This window comes from Ursus americanus, chromosome 19 (assembly GCF_024610735.1).
Source record: "Ursus americanus isolate L20-20 chromosome 19, mUrsAme1.1.p, whole genome shotgun sequence".
Taxonomy (NCBI): Eukaryota; Metazoa; Chordata; class Mammalia; order Carnivora; family Ursidae; genus Ursus; species Ursus americanus.
Genome location: NC_142145.1, coordinates 45,235,570 through 45,253,252, shown reverse-complemented (window position 1 = coordinate 45,253,252; position 17,683 = coordinate 45,235,570). Strand labels below are relative to the sequence as shown.

At 40.1% G+C, this 17,683-nt stretch overlaps 1 protein-coding gene across 4 annotated transcripts in view; it reads right to left on the bottom strand.

The window, feature by feature from the left end:
• OSBPL1A (oxysterol binding protein like 1A) overlaps positions 1-17,683 on the bottom strand; it is a 221,484-nt gene that overhangs the window by 61,723 nt on the left and 142,078 nt on the right. For all 4 annotated transcript variants that reach the window (XM_087869914.1, XM_087869915.1, XM_045781786.2 and 1 more), the window contains one exon: positions 5,214-5,370. In XM_087869914.1, coding sequence (XP_087726040.1) covers positions 5,214-5,370 — 157 coding nt within the window. The remainder of the gene's footprint in view (positions 1-5,213; positions 5,371-17,683) is intronic.

Here is a 17,683-nt window from a genome sequence, read left to right as displayed (position 1 = left end):
TTTTGCATTTGAACACTTTTTGTTGGGTGCCTAGCTCCCACCTGCCAAGTTCTTACTGGTCCAGGAATCCCGGAATCTGTTTTGTTGGAAAGGTGGGTGTCACATGTAGTCAGAGTGGCCTGTGGGCATCCAACCTGCCGATCTGTCCCACGGGTCCGCTCTCCACTGCCGCCCAACCCTGATAGCCAGCTGCAGCTCCAGGACTGCCAGGTCCGCCTCCCACGCACTCAGAGGTACCCTGGCCCAAATTCTGCGTCTCTTAGAGGGTCAAGCATCCTCCTTCTCTACTGCTTCTCCTGGAGCTTCTCACTCTTCTCCGTCTCTAGTGCTCTGGTCTCCCAGGCTGCTGAGACAGGCTTGTGTCCAGATTGCTGAAAAGGGAGGCCCCACAGTAGCTGTGCGCTTTAGCGATACTATCTTTTAAATTTTCTATTTAAAAAAAAACTACAGCCCTCTACTTTCCAGAGTAAATTAGTACTCTAGGACAAAGAGAAGGCTGAGAGTGTAGATTCACCATGTCCTTGGAGCTGCTGGTCCCATCGGCCCACAGGCCCGATCACAGATCTGGGTAGTTCTGGGTAGGCTCTTGCTCATTCTTCCACAATTCTTGGGTCTTTTGAAAATCAGAGGTGTATCTGGACTCCTGCTAATGTGACCCTGATCACTACATGACAATAGGGAGTTACCCCAAACATTTCCTGACAGACAAGAGTATTTTTTTTTCTGTGCAGGGCACCAGAGGACATCTGGGGTGGGAGGTGACTTGTTACTAACTCTGTGCCCTGAACTAATCAAGTCTGAAAGCAGATAATCTGTCCAGTATCTGCAGGGAGATTTCAAAACCAAGATGGTTTTATTCTAGTGATTAGATGTATTCAAAGTTGAATATTTTTTTTTTTTAAAGATTTTATTTATTTATTTAACACAGATAGAGACAGCCAGAGAGAGAGGGAACACAGCAGGGGGAGTGGGAGAGGAAGAAGCAGGCTCATAGTGGAGGAGCCTGATGTGGGGCTCGATCCCAGAACGCCGGGATCACGCCCTGAGCCGAAGGCAGACGCTTAACCGTTGTGCCACCCAGGCGCCCCTAAAGTTGAATAATTTTTTTATCACTAACAACATTTCGTTGTCTTAGCTTGCATTCTCAATCTCTTTAAAGGTTTGACTTCAACTTGACAGCATATTCTTTGTTATGACTTCTTCTACACAGAAGACAGCTGTTATCTGGCGACCTAATCATTCAATTCTAAAGCAGTCACGAAGGATAAAGAAATGGTAAATGAAGCGATCATCTGGAGTCCTAATCTGCCATTTCAGCAAAATAAACCTTTGTGATTCGTAGCCACATTTACTAAGGAATAGAGAGAAGGCTTATTCAAGTAAATATATCAATAGAAATACAAGTACATTAACTAGAATCAGATATGAACTTAGTCCCTATCATATTCCTGTTGTAAGAAATTCTTCCCTATTTCAAAACAGCAGATACTTTATATTTCTTTCCAAAAGTTTTTAAGTTTTGCTCTTTCACATTTAAGTGTTTGGTTCATCTAGAATTTCTTAATATTTGTGTATATGAAATAAGGATCTGTTTCCTTTTTGGGTTTTTTGGAGGGTGCCCAGTAAATGACTATCTCAGTACCATGCACCTAACAACCCATTCTTCCCCTCGCTGACCTGCTGTTCCAGCTCTACTACGGACACTAGGTTTCCAGATGGGTGGGTCTTGGGACCTTTTTACTTCCGTTCTACAGGTCAGTCTGCCTCCGGGACAATTGTGCACTAAAGATTGACCATCAGTCTTGACATGCGGTAGAACAAATGCCTTCCTTTCCCCCAACCTGGTTCTTGAGCAGTCTCTTGGCTCTTCGAAACCCTATGTGCTTAAATATGTATTTCAGAATCCATGATTCAACTTCCAAGGAAAAGCGCATTGAGATTTTAATTAAAATTACAATGAATCTGCAGATCAATCTCGCAAAAACATCTTTATGACAATGTATCTGCCTTCTCAGTAAGTTTTAGGTCTTTCAGTAAGATTTAATATTACATTTTTTGCTACAATCTATTCCTAGGTATGAGACTTTTTAATAGATACTCTCAATACCCACCCTCCCAGTTTTAGCTGCAGTGTGTCTGTTGATGGTACACAGAAACGGAAGAAGCTGACTTTGTATAAGAGCAACCCAACTTCCTTACCACCTCTAACAATCTGTCCGTAGATTCTTATGGTTCTGTTTATTTCCAAATCTCCTGGGTATATTAGATCTCTGACTATGGCCTCCAAATAATGCTGAATAACAAAGACGACAGCAGACATCCTTGTCTTATTCCTGATGCTATAATTACGGTGCTTAATATCTCACTAAGTAATTTGTTTCTTGTAACTTTTAACTAGATCAGAGAGGTCCTCTTCTATTTGTGGTTTGCTAAGATATTTATTAATCATGAATGACCTTTTTTTTTTTTTTTAAGATTTTTAGAATTTATTTCTTTTTAAGAGAGAGAGAAAACGAGCAAAGGGAAGGACAGAAAGACAGGGAGAGATCATCTGAAGCAGACTCCATGGTGAGCACAGAGCCCAACACGGGGCTCAATCTCACAACCTATGAGATCATGACCTGAGCCGAAATCAGGAGTCCAACCCTCAACCAACTGAGCCACCCAGGCGCCCCTGCTTTTTATCTATTAGGATGATGGTATGTTTTTCTCCTTTTATTTATTAATGCTATTAATACAGTAAATAACATTTACGGAATCATAACACGGATCCAATGTTTCATACTCTATTCTACATTAGTATCTTTTATGCCACATCCAGAGACAGGATGAAATAAATATCCACATTTTTATCAAATATAACAACTTGGGTCAAACTGCTAACGAGTTAAAAGATTAGAGCTCTGTATACATTTCATAAATTAGTCCAAGAGGAGAGAACCGATCCTATGGAACACAGCCAAGATGACAAGAAGTCCTGTAAATATAAACCTGACTATAGCATGGTGTAGGCTAATTTTCCACAAAGCAACTCAACCCTCCCTGCTGTACTCGCTGTCTCCCTCCCGGCTCCCTCTCACCCTCTCCCCTCCCCCCACCTCACAAATGAGAGACAAGTGAGCACAAGCATGGGAGCGGCAGAGAGAGAGGGACAAGCAGAATCTGCACTGAACACGGAGCTCAACTCGGGGCTCGATTTCACCACCCTGAGATCATGACCTGAGTCCAAATCAAGAATCAGATGCTTAACCGACTGAGCCACCTCATGCCCCTATATCTGCTTTTCTAAAAACATCATCAAAATTACTACTGATTTAAATTATTCTTCATATTATCACAATAACTGCCCATTATGAATGCAGATTACCTATCATGCAATTGAGGGCACAGGCAACAGGGATTTGATAACATTGAATACTCCACTTACTCTCCTATTCTGAAATGAAACTTTTATAAATTATTTATGGCATATGCTCGGTTTATTTGATTAGAAAGAACTTTAGGCAAAATATGGGCTTAAAAAAAAGCCCATTAACAATTAGTTTTTACAAACAGGAAACTGTTATGTTTTCCCCACATACCTGATTGCTGACAATTTCCTAAACTGTCCTCTTTTCTTTTAAATAACTAAAGAACATTTTATCACATTTACAAGCTTAATAAGTTGCAGCTCATTTGTCAGTTTAACTTTTCTGGCGAGGTCACTACCTAGAGCTGCATTCCTTTGTAGTTTTTCTTAGTGACCTGCCCTGATTTCATTTTTGAACAATTTCACCTTAACTTTCTCATCTTACCATTCTGGGTTTGACTAATTAAGATGCAACACAGAATATACAAATATAGCAGAATAAATTTCTGTCAAGTGCACAGTAACTACTGTTATGATGAAAGCACACACACCAGGGCTCCTGGGCCCTGAAAAGCAGTAGAGAAATGCCTCTCCCACCCTAGGCTAGGAAAGCATCTAAGCACAGTGGCTCTTTCTGCTATTTTAACAATTATTTCAGCGATTTGTAGGTTTCTCACATCAAAAGATTTCACCTGTGTTCTCACCAGACCATCAGGACGTATGACTGGGAGGCCTGCCAGGTTTCCTGTTAGGGATTTCATGTCCCACACAGAACTTACTAGCCCTGGATTCCCAAAGGAGCAGACAGAAACTGCGGAAGGCAATCGGGAAGGACACTCACTGCTCACCACGTAATCTGCAACAGTACACTCCGTCGGTAAGTGCGTTTAGAGGACACCCTCTCACCAAACAAAAGAAAACTCTGGTTTTAATTAGTTCGTTACCTGTAACTCGCTGATGTTTTCAAAATAAGCATACACTAAGACCATTTTGTTAGCAAGGGGCAAATACACATAAATCAGAAGTGATATGTACATTTTTTCCTGAAAGAACAATAATTGAGACCAAGTAGGACCAGAACCATGGCACAGAAATGGAGTGAGAGTTACACAACCTACAAGTATTAAACAAAAACGATCTTGTAGAAATTAACTGTTAATAAGTTCTTACCCCCAAGTGCTTTTTAAAATGACACCAGGATCTATCCTTAACCTGTAATTTGATCAAATATTTTACGAATAGCAGCGGGCACTCGTGCCACTGTGTGTGCACACTTGTGCGGAAACCAGGGAGCTCTGGTGTCTGCTGCATCTCAGGAATTTGGGACAATCTCTAGGATGAAATCATCAAGGGAATAAAAAGATACTAATGTTATTAGACAGTATAAAATGGATCTGTTCAAAAAACCCTGGAGCTTAATAAAAGTCTTTGTTTAAATGTAACTAAATTGTATCAACAGGCAGGCAATATTACCATCCACTCTTCATAAAACCAACAAGAAGATCGAATGACCAGAAACTAAAATAGCACAGGGAGGCAGAGTCATAAAAGATGTATGATGAAAAGAGGAGCCTGGCATCAATTGCAATAGGCAGCTCAGAAGAGCTAAACTGTCAACTAAAGGATTTATGTTTCCCGAAACCATGGTTGCTAACCCCAAGTTGTATGCTTTGTTCCTACAAGTACAGATGATGCTCTTCTCTCCAATGCACACAGTACTCAAGCTAAATCCTTTCTCTGAGGTGGTAAGAGCAATATAAACACAGAGTGGGGGAAAAACAAAGAGAAGGCATGCTTTTCTTCACAGACCAGAAGTATTTTATAAGAAAAAGTCAGCAATGGTAACTGTTAAAGGCCATCCTACCTGTGTTTTTTGATGCCATTGGAGAGAGCATCTCCACCACCACAGTCTTTTCCTTCTGACATTCTGTGTTTTCTACTGCTCAAGTGCTCTCCTTCCTCGTCCAAGGAGCACGCCGTCGCGGCTTCCAGTCGACTCAGGGACCGCTCGGACTCGGACTCTGTGGCACAACGGGTTCATAGTCAATGAACTGAACTTGGGTGCGAGGCTGCAGTAACAATGGATCTCTCCCTTAACGCACTGGGCCTTGAAACCTAAGCAGCCTACTTTGTCCTTCAACAATCCATCCGCTAACCACCTCCTCGGGGACTCCAGAAAACCTGCACCCAATAAGGCTAAAGCGGATTTATGAAACAGATACAGGCTCATATAAACTTACAGTTACACAGATTTTACATAAAGATTACTCGATTCTTTAAGAAATCATATTTAGTAGTTCCCCCCCAAATTTCTATTTTTACATTACCTCTCCAAGCATCTTAAGCATAACTTACCAACAAAGCATTCATTTTTTAAAAATTCACATATAAAGAAAAAGCTATAGTGGCTGTACTTGTGGGAAGTTTAAATTACATCTAATACTGTAGACAAAAAAACAAAGGTAATTTTAAAATACTTCGAAAAATACTTCTTCTGATATGACATTATTTAAATCCTCAGGAGCTAAAGCTCAAAGTGTCCATATAAAATCCAATTATCAGGCAGGCATTTTTAGGATAGAAATACCGCGTTCCTAATTGGCTATGTGTTCCGGGTAGAGCCATCTGCCTGTTTGGGAATACTAAGACAACTTATTTTTATACAACACATTATAGTTTTCAGGCCTGATCACATTTTTCATCTCCTTTTAGCACTCCAGGGTGCCCTGGTGACAGCAAGGAGGGACTGTGAGGTCAACAAGTGCGATGATGGTCATGGTTTGTGAGTTCGGTGAACCAGGACTTGAACCCAGGTCTTCTGACTCGTTTAATGCTCTATATATTTCAGCTCAATGCAGCAATCTCCCAAAAACTCCAAATTGTACCTACATTTCTATTAAAATATAAATTCAAGGTAACATCTAACTCCCCTTCTTAAGCAGAGGCCTATACCCTCAACTGTCCTTGGCTCTAGGGAAGCACTCTTATGCACATTCAAGCAAACTTCTTTAAATGAATTTATTGATCATCTGCCGATATTACGGCTCACCTGTTCAGGAAATCAAATTTTTTTAGTGCTTTCTTTTCCCTCTGCAGCATTCTATAACTTAGCCAACATCAAGGAACCTGAATTTTGTCACATTAGGTTGATTACAGATCTTCCTTGACTTACAATGGGGTTATGTCCCAATTAACTCACCGTTAAGTCAAAAACGCATTTAATACACCCAACCTACCCAACATCACAGCTTAGCCTAGCCTACCTTAAACGTGCTCAGTCACTTACATTAGCTGACAGTTGGGCAAAATCATCTGACACAAAGCTTATTTTATAATAGAGTGTTGAATATCTCGTGTAATTTATTGAATGCTGTACCAAAAAACAAAATGGTCATCTGAGTAGAGAACGCTTGCCAGCCGATGGGTTGTTTGCCCTTGTGACTGCGTGGCTGACTGGGAGCCACAGCTCGCTGCCCTTGCCTAGCGCTAGCTCTGGAAAAGATCCAAATGCAAAATTCGAAGTGCAGTTTTTACTGAATGCATATCGTTCTCACATCACCATAAAGTCGGAAGGAAAATCATAAGATGACTCACTGCACGTCAAGGAACACCACACTAACAGCTGCTGGGCAAATACAACTGCAGGTTGGACAACACATCTTGAGCTCTGAACTCTGGACCCTCCGAATGGTGTTACTTGGAGAAAGTCTTTCAATGCCTGTGAAGTTATTTTTACTTTCTGTAAATATAATTTTACTGGAATTTTTTAAAATATACCTTTGTTCAGTCATATATCTTATAACAAAGAAAGACATATTTTAATAAATTTAAAGAGACTTATTTTTCATTGCCAATTTTAGCAGGCAGTAACAATCTTTTATTGAAAAAAAAATTAAAGACAACCTGAATAGCCAATAACAAAGGACAGCTGCTCATTAGATGAAATTAGTTAAAATTGCACTTACAAAAACAATACAACAGAAAAATGCTTTTAACAAAAGGCTAAGACAAAAATAATCAGGATACCATTTTGCAACTCTAAAATATAGAGCAAAAAAAAAAAAAAACTTTTCTCTTTTTTAAAGAGACCAGGCTGGTTCAGAAGTACATACAGATGAGAGCAGTAAAATAACAGAAGCCCATGTAGGGCACGGTGAAATAAGGGGACCGGTCAATTTTCTGGGCTAAGGAGATGGGTATCAGGAAAGACGACATGGGAGAGGTGGTGCCTCAGGTAAATCTCTGCAAAAAGAAGCTGGTGCTCCGGTGGACGGAAGAGCGTCGTTCAGTGGGAGCTGCCGGAGCAAATCCTGTATCAAAGACGACAACTTGAGTCTGCAGTTGGGGGTGGATTTTTCACACCTACATTTTCAAATTTGTTTCATGTGAAAAATACTAAGAATTTGAAGAGTCAAACAAAATTGTTTTGTCCGTATCGGTTCAGTATTATTTAAGATGCATCAGTACTTTATAATTTAGATGTCACGAAAACCAAAAAGCACGGAAGCAAAAAACCTCAGGCATTTGTTAAACGGCACTATGCACAGGACAGTGCGTTTGCTATTTAAGAGCTACAAATCATAAGACATATGTTCACCTAAAAAGAATATTAACAAAAAGCAGATATACAGTAAACACCAAACAAGAGGTAAGGCAGTTAAGAGCTTCTATGAAGCAAAGAGACTTTTTCCAAAATAAGACCTGAACTTAGTGAACGTAAGCTGAAGACCTACTACCTTCTCATCCACACTACCGAACGCCTAGCTCACCCCAGAGACACGCCATCGGATGGCAGGACAGACCCTGGTCCTCCGTGGCTAGTGGTACGACTTGACTCCCTCTCTGCCCCTCCTAGTCTGCCTCTACCCCACCCCCTTTCTCCTAATTCTTCTATCTCTTCCCTCCTCCAATCCTTCTTCCCGACCACCTTCCCTCTCTAATACAGTCTATCCCCACCTTTCCCCTGGAGGCCTCTAACAAAGGTCACCAATCACCTGAACACTGCGAAGTCCAATGGCCATTTTTCAATTCTTAAAGAATTACTGACTCATCCACAGTATCTGACATCGCCTCATTCATTCCTCCCCTCCCCTTACCAAGTGCAGGCACCCTGACGTCAAAGAACAGTAAGATCTGGTCCCCGCCCAGGGTCTAGCAGAGGTGGACTGTTTTGTGAACACTTGAGTTCACTAAATTTTCCTAGGTATAACAGAAGTCTGAATGGGGACAGTAGGCCACATAGGAGGGATCAGCCGTTTTACAGAGCGAAGGACAAGGTGTCTAGAAAGGACTGTACCTGATGATTGAGCTGTTATGTGACAAAAATAAGAGTGGGGGCTGGGTAGAGAGTTACAACAGAGGACTTGTTTTTTCTGTTCAGCAGGACCCAACAGAGACAGGAATGAGGTCCTTGGGAAGATGGGAGCGGAAGACACAACAGGAGTGGTAGTAGGAGTGAGTGCATGGAGATCCATCTGTGAGTCGCTTGTGAAGCTATTTAAGATAAATAAAAAGCAAGGCAGGCAGTGGGACAACGAGAATATAAAATAAAGCAAGGAAGGAGGCAGCATCCAATGCGTGCCGGGAGGTTCTGGTGTCAATCACAGACTTGTCTCTGAGCATTCCAGCTTCAAACGTAGAGCAAGAAACATGATCAACAACATGATTTCCGGTGCTCTTGAGATTAAAAACGAGCTGCTTACGAACGAAAGCTCATTACTTCTAATACTATCAACAGAGGACTGTCTACTATACACAGTGTGAAAAAGTCTGGACTGACTTTATTGGCAAAAGGAGGCCATTCTCAGTAGACTCTGCCTTCACAGCATCAGCCACGCCAATCTGTCTTCAGTAGAGCCTCACTGCATATGGGGACCCACAGTTCTAGATATGTTTAAATTCAAACATGTGTAGCTAAATACCTACAAGGTCACGGCCACTGTGGAGGTTTACCGAGCAAGGTAAAGCCTGCCTCTAGAAGTAATTTTCAAATCTCTCTGTACTAATATATCCGTGAGGGATCTAAGCACTTCTGAGATCTTAAATCTCAATTTTAAAACTTCAGGTTTTTCGGTTTTGCCCAGACGTATAAATATCAAATAAACCAGACCTTATCTATCATCCAGTGTTAAGCGTCAATATAGTAATGTCTTGGTGGAAAGCATAAAGCACTTGGAGAGAGTGCTTAGTGCCTGCACTGTGGTGGTTACAGAGCTCTCTTCTAATAGTGGAAGGCCGCGATGCTCGTGCTTTAAAAAGAAACACACAGGCGGGAGGCAGGGAGGCAGTCTTTACTGCGTGCGGAGTCGGGAGTTTCAGTTTCAGTCTGGGATGATGAAAGAATTCTGGAGATGGGGGGCGGTCACGGTTGCACAACAATGTGAATGTACTTAATGCCACTGAACTGTGTACTTACAAATGGCAAGTTTGATGTTATGTATACACTGCCACAATAAAAACAAAATGAAACAAAACCCAAACACACACACAAAAACCTGTCAAGCCAAAGATCTATCCTGCTGGATGCGTGGACTCTATTCTAAGGTCCTGTCATCTCTCACCTCAATGCCACTGAGAAACAGAACCACACAGAAGCAGGACAGGTTGATTTTTCTACAGACCTATTTCCAAACACAGCAAAAGAGACGTATGTGTGTGATACACACAGCTGGAATTCAGGCAGAGTTAGCCCTTCACCATTCTATTTCCCGTGGCATTTTCCCTTACAAACATACGTGTTTCTATAATAAGTAAAGCAGCACCAAATTTTCAGGATACTTCATCACCCTCTGGGAAACTGGGTAAGGGAATTTATGAAGCTGCCCCATGTTACTTATTGAACTTCTGATGGGCAACTAGGGAAATTGGTATAGCGCCAAGTAATGATGAGAAAAGGAAAACCTCATGTGGCCTTATTTGTGGCTCTTTGTTTATTCCCCACCTCGTCACAAAAGGACGGTGGTTTATTGATAATTACATTTTATACAAAAAATGTCAGAATAATACTTTGAAGAACAAAGACCATATTTTGTAAGAGAAATTCCTTAGCCTACAAACATTTAAAAGTAGAAACTGCCTGATTATTTTCTCAAGGAAAACAGCAATATTAATAGAAAGTCTGTTTTAATGTGGCAAATCTCCAAAGGCCTAGATCTTGAAAGTTCTGTCCACATTAGGACTCAGAATTATTTTGAACACAATCTCCTTTCACTTTACAATCTCTTCTCTCTCATCCAAATAGCCTGGAAACCAATGGCTGTGACTGGGTTGACATGACTTTTAAAAATTCCTCTTCACATTTTATACATTAAATATGTACAGCTTTTTGTATGTCAATCATACAAATACTCGATAAAGTAGTTTTTAAAAAACTTCAGAATTAAGAGGATCATTAACTCTACTTTTTTGAGTTTTTCCTCCTATTAGAAGGCTGAAAGAAGAGGTCATGAAGTTTACAATGTAAACATGCCAACAATTCTTATGTTATCCTGATCGACTTTTTTTTATATGACCTTTGAAAACAAGCTTGAGAACAAATAGTACAAAGGAGCAAGATGTGGAAGAACTGTGGATAAGGTCCAAATAACCTTTCCCCTGTTACTTAAGGTAACAGGAAATGGTTGGGAGATACACACATTCAATTTAATACTTTTATTGTTGGCTTCCCACATACTAGGCATATTCTAAAAATGTCCAAAGTAACCCAAGGTAACCCAAGCTTAAAATATCCATGCCAAATTTTAACTTCACTTTAAGGTACGACTGTGTAAACTCAAATAACATAGTAAATATAAAGAACACAAAGAAAATAAATAAAACCAACCACATTTTAAAAAATTATAAACTGAAAGTCAGAATGAGTCCAGAAGGGGCTGCCAAGAGGCTACTACAATAATTTACTAAGGAAGTGACAAAAGCTTGAAACAGAACCTTGGCAGCAAGCTTTAAGAGCAAGAGACATTCTAGACATAGCCTCCCTGAATGATGTCCAAGGTCAAAATCAGTCAAATGGTATAGTGTTGCTTATGACAGAGTTTCTTAAAAGTACTGGCTTGTCCCCAAGCAACTAAATCTGTTTTCCACAACTTGCAAAATCCGCACACATAATTGAAGATGAAGAATTCCACAAACCGCAGTGTGTGAACTGCTGGGAATCTTATGTGTATCTACTCTGGATGATTAAATTCATAGCTTCCCAGTTCGTCTTGCAGACATCCCTGAAATTATTTTTGAGAAGGCCACATATGCATTCACTCTGACAAAGAAAATAATTCTAGAACTAAGGCTCATTATAAATAATCCATAGTTATAAAACAAAATATTTTCTTGTTACTTCAACTTAATACATCACTGTTTGCCAAGTATCTACCACACACCAGATCAAGAGCTAGCTGCTCAGTTAGTGCAGGAAGATTAAGGAGACAAGGCTGGTTCCCTCCAGGTAGTCAAAGTCCAATAAGTAAGCCACATAAGACACATAAGTAAACATCTGCTTATACAGAGCGTTTGTGGCAACAGTTGAAGAAGTCACTTGTGAGGAAACCAGGTACATTTCCAAGCAGAGACGACATTTGAGCTGCAATGATGAAGACCAGTTTAAGGCAGAAAAAGAGAGTACTAGATATGAAGGGAACAGCAAACAGCCCTCAAGCCTGAAAGAACAAGTGTGTGTCCAAGAATATCCGGCAGAGCTAGAGAGGAGGGTGGCCGGAGGGAAAAAATGTGATCATCAGAGCTGAAGCTTTAAAGTGAATCAGCTCACAGAGTTTGACTTAACCTGTAGTAATCAGCATGTTTTTCTAGGGTGTGAAGAGATCAGTGTTAGACTCTACTGTCAAAGTCCAGAGATAGCTCTGATCTATCAGCGTACCCTGGCCACTCTTACCACAAACTTGGTGGCTTAAAACAACAAAAATTTAGTCCTTCATAATTCTGGAGACCAGAAATTCAAACTCACCTTCACTGGACCAAAGGAACAGTGTTGGTAGGACCACCGTCCATCTGGGGGCACAAGGGAGAACACATTTCTTGTGTCTTCCAGCTCTGGGGGCTGCCTGCATTCCTGGGCCTGTGGCCACACAACTCTATGACCGAAGTATCCTACCGACATTCAGGTCCCACCCAGACAGATCATCTATGATCATCTCCTCATCTCAAAATCCTTAATCGCTTTGGCCAAGATCTTTTTTCCAAAAAAAAAAAAAAAAAAGGTTACAGGTTCCAAGGATTAGAAGGTGAACCTTCCTTTGGGGGGTCATTTTTCAGCCTCCCACAGCTGACAACATGCCACCTGAGGGACAGCTGGCAGGGATAAAGACTAGAAGCAGCCAAACCTGTTAGACGAGTACTATCCTGGTCTCCGGGGCCCAAGCGAGGGGGAGGTGAACTGTAAGGAAAGGCTGGGGGAGGGGCAAGCCAACGGGAAGAAGATGACTTCCACATTTGTAGTTTTCACAGTGGGATGCTGCCGCTGCTTGCAAAAACGAGGAATGTGGAAGGGGGCAGAACATGGCGCCAAAAGAGATGGGAATCCTAAATATATCATTATCCTCTACGACCAACTAGTCTTCAAGTGCAGTCATTTTGGCCTCAAAAATATATTCCAAAATTTCATTCGCTCAAGTATTTGAACTCTTAATGCACGCCAGCCTCGATGCTAGCTGCCAGGGATGCAGAGTTCCTCATAGAATGTACTATCTGGTGGACAGGCAGGGCTGACAAAAACCAAATAATTGTACAGACTTTCAACTATGGGAAAATGGTGCAGGCAGCCTGCAAGTGGGGATGTGACCAAGTCAACAAAGTCCACCGGGCTTCCTTGAGGAAGTCCCTGACCCCTGAGCAAAGGTCAGAAGGATATGTGTTCACTAAAGCAATAAAGGGAGAGAACTGAAACTTTCCATTCTCACTTAAATTGTTTTTATTCAAAATTGTCATCTCTCATCTAGGACACTAGAATCCTGAGTCAATCTTTACTCCTACAACACAAATACTCTACTAGAATGTGAACTCCTGAGTGGGAACCACGTCTTTTCTTTGAATTCCCAATTCTTAGTACAACGTGATCATAAGACTTCTACAACGTCGACTTAAAAAAAATATATGAATCTTTATAAAACACTAATCCGATGCCCCTCTAATAATTATGTCTGTTGGCTTCCCAACCCTATATACTAAAATTCAAATTCTTCAGCACAAACTTATCATAAGACTCATTATCACCCGGTCCTAAATCACCTTCCTGGCTTCATCTCATCACTACTTCTCACCTCTCTAAACACTCACCTCTGCTTTGGCCACAGCACATTTCATGAGGTTTCCGAAAACTATTTATCTTTGCATGTGTTGTCTTCTTACACAAAGAATATTCTACCCCGTCATATCTGTATGGAGAATCCTTATTGACTCTTTAAAACACTCCTCAAATGTGATGCTTTGTCTAACTTTGTCAAGCAGTTAGCAGCCTCTCTGAATTACTGTAACCCTTCTGACATACCATTTGGTAGTACTCATTAACTTCTTCAACCGATCTATATCGAGCACCCCTTTCTTTGTTTAGCACTATCTTGGAGGCTGGGAATATAACAGTGAACTAAACAAAATCCTGCCCTCACTGAAGAGCCTACATTTTAATTGTAGGAGATCAACGAACAAATGAATATTATGTGAAAGGTGCTGTTTTGTTTTGTTTTTTTTTTAAGGGCAAAAAAGGGGAGGGGATAAAAACTGATATAGTGAAGGTCTTTCCAAGCAGAAGAATGAAGTGAGGGAGCATGTACTGTAGATATCTGGGATAAGAGAGTTCCAAGCAGAGGAAATAATGAAAAGCAAAGGTCTAACCAGTACAAAAAGACTAGAGATCATACCATGCATATTTTCAGACCACAACACTATGAAACTTGAAGTTAATCATAAGAAAAAATTTGGAAAGACCACAAATACAGGGAGGTTAAAGAACATCCTACTATGTAATGGAATGGGTTAACCAGGAAATTAAAAAGAGAAATTTAAAAAATACACTGAAGCAAATCAAATGAAAATGAAAGCATGACAGTCCAAACAAAACCTTTGGGACACAGCAAAGGCAGTCACAAGAGGGAAGTACATAGCAATACAGGCCTTCCTCAAGAAGCAAAAAAAATCTCAAATACATAGCCTAACCTTACACCTAAAGGAGCTGGAAAAATAACAGCAAATAAAGCCTAAAACCAGCAGAAGAAGGGAAATAATTAAGATGAGAGCAGAAATAAGTGCTATAGAAAAAAACAAACAAACAAAAACCAACCAGAACAGATCAATGAAACTAGGAGCTGGTTCTTTGAAAGAATTAACAAAATTGATAAACCCCTAGCCAGACTTACCAAAAAGAAAAGAGAAAGGACCCAAAAAAATAAAATCACAAAATGAAAGGGGAGAAATCACAACCAACACTGCAGAAATATAAACAATTATGAGAGAAAATTATGAACAATTATATGCCAACAAATTGGGCTATCTGGAAGAAACGGGTAAGTTCCTAGAAACATATAAACTACCAAAACTGAAACAGGAAGAAACAGAAAATTTGGACAGACCCATAACCAGCAAAGAAATTAAACCAGTTATCAAAAATCTCTCAAAAAACAAGAGTCCAGGGCCAGACAGCTTCCCAGGGGAACTCTACTGAACATTTAAAGAAGAATTAAAATACCTATTCTTCTGAAACTGTTCCAAAAAATAGAAATGGAAGGATAACTTCTAAACTCACTCTATGAGGCCAGCATTACCTTGACCCCAAAACCAGACAAAGACCCCACTAAAAAGGAGAATTACAGACCAGTATCCCCGATAAACATGGATGCAAAAATTCTCAACAAGATCCTAGCTAATCAAATCCAACAGTCCATTAAAAGGATTATTCGCCATGATCAAGTGGGATTTATTCCTGGGCTTCAGGGGTGGTTCAATATCCGCAAAACAACAAACATGATGCGTCAAATTAATAAAAGAAAGGCTAAGAACCCCATGAGAGGATCCTCTCAATAGATGCAGAAAAAGCATGTGACAAAATACAGCATCCTTTCTTGATAAAAACCCTCAAGAAAGTAGGGATAGAAGGAACATACCTCAACATCATGAAGGCCACATATGACCCACAGCTATTATCATCCTCAATGGGGGAAAAATTGAGAGCTTTTCCTCTACGGTCACAAACATGACACAGGTGTCCACTCTCACCACTGTTGTTCAACATAGTACCGGAAGTCCTAGCCTCAATCAGACAACAAAAAAATAAAAGCCACCCAAATTGACAAGGAAGAAGTCGAACTTTCATTATTCATAGATGACACAATACTCTGTGAAGAAAACCCAAAAGACCACCAAAAAATTGGTAGAACTGATTCATGAATTCATGAAGTCGCAGGATATAAAATCAATGTACAGAGATCTGTTGCATTTCTCTACACCAATAATGAAGCAGCAGAAAGAGAAATCAAGAAATTGATCCCATTTACAAGTGCACCTAAAACCATAAGACAAACAAAGAGGTAAAAGATCTGTATGCTGAAAACTACAGAGCACTTATGAAAGAAACTGAGGAACACCCAAAGAAATGGGAAAACATTCCATGCCCATGGACTGGAAGAATATTGTTAAAATGTCTACGCTACCCAAAGCAATCTACACAGTCAATGCAATCCCTATCAAAATACTATCAACATTTTTCACAGAGCTGGAACAAACAATCCTAAAATTTATAAGGAACCAGAAAAGACCCCGAATAGTCAAAGTTGCAAAAGAAAACTAAAACTGGAGGAATCACTATTTCAGACTTCAAGCTGTATTACAAAGCTATAATCATCAAGACAGTATGGTACTGGCACAAAAACAGACAACAGATCAATGGGACAGAATAGAGAATCCAGAAATGCACCCACAACTATGTGATCAACTCATCTTCGACAAAGCAGGAAAGAATGGTACCCAATGGAAAAAAGATGGTCTCTTCAACAAATGGTGTTGGGAAAACTGGACAGCAGCATGCAGAAGGATGAAACTGGACCACTTTCTTACACCATACACAAAATAAATTCCAAATGGACAAAAGACCTAAATGTGAGACAGCAAACTAACAAAATCCTAGAGGAGAAAACAGGCATCAACCTCTTTGACCTAGGCCACAGCAACTTATTACAAGAAATGTCTCTGGAGGCAAGAGAAACAAAAGCAAAAATGAACTATTGGGACCTCATCAAAATAAAAAGCTTCTGCACAGTGAAGGAAACAATCAACAAAACTAAGAGGCAACCAACGGAATGGGAGAAGATATCTGCAAATGACATATCAGATAAAGGGTTAGTATCCAGAATCTATGAAGAACTTATTAAACTCAACACCCCAGAAATAAATAATCCAGTTGAGAAATGGGCAGAATACATGAATAGACCCTTTTCCAAAGACATACATGAGAAACTATGGATTCTGAGAAACAAACTGAGGGCTTCAGAGGGGAGGGGGGTGGGGGAATGGAATAGGCTGGTGATGGGTAGTAAGGAGGGCACGTATTGCATGATGCACTGCGTGTTATATGCAACTAATGAATCATCGAACTTTACATCAAAAACCAGGGATGTACTGTATGGTGACTAACATAATATAATAAAATATAAAAATAAATAAATAAATAAATAAATAAATAAATAAATAAATAAAATAAAGACATACAAATGGCTATCAGCCACATGAAAATATGTTCAACATCTCTCGGCATCAGGGAAATACAAATCAAAACCACAACAAGATATCATCTCACACTGGTCAGAATGGCTAAAATTAACAACTCAGGAAACGACAAACGTTGGCATGGATGTGGAGAAAGGGGAACCCGCTTACGCTGTTGGTGGCAATGCAAACCGGTGCAGCCACTCTGGAAAACTGTATGGAGGTTCCTCAAAAAGCTAAAAGTGAGGCTACCCTATGACCCAGCAATTGCACTATTAGGTATTTATCCAAAGGATATAAAGTGTGTTTTAAAGGGGCACATGAACCCCAATGTTTATAGCAGCAATGTCCACAATAGCCAAACTATGGAAAGAGCCCAGATGTCCATCACCAGATGAATGGATAAAGAAAATGTGACACACACACACACACACACACACACACAGTGGAATATTACTTAGCCATAGAAAGAATGAAATCTTGCCATTTGCAACGATGTAGATGGAACTAGAAGGTATTATGCTAAGTGAAATAAGTCAAAGAAAGACAAATATCATATGATTTCACTCGTGGATTTAAGAAACAAAGCAGATGAACAAAGGGGTAAGAGAAGGAAAAAAAATAAGATAAAAA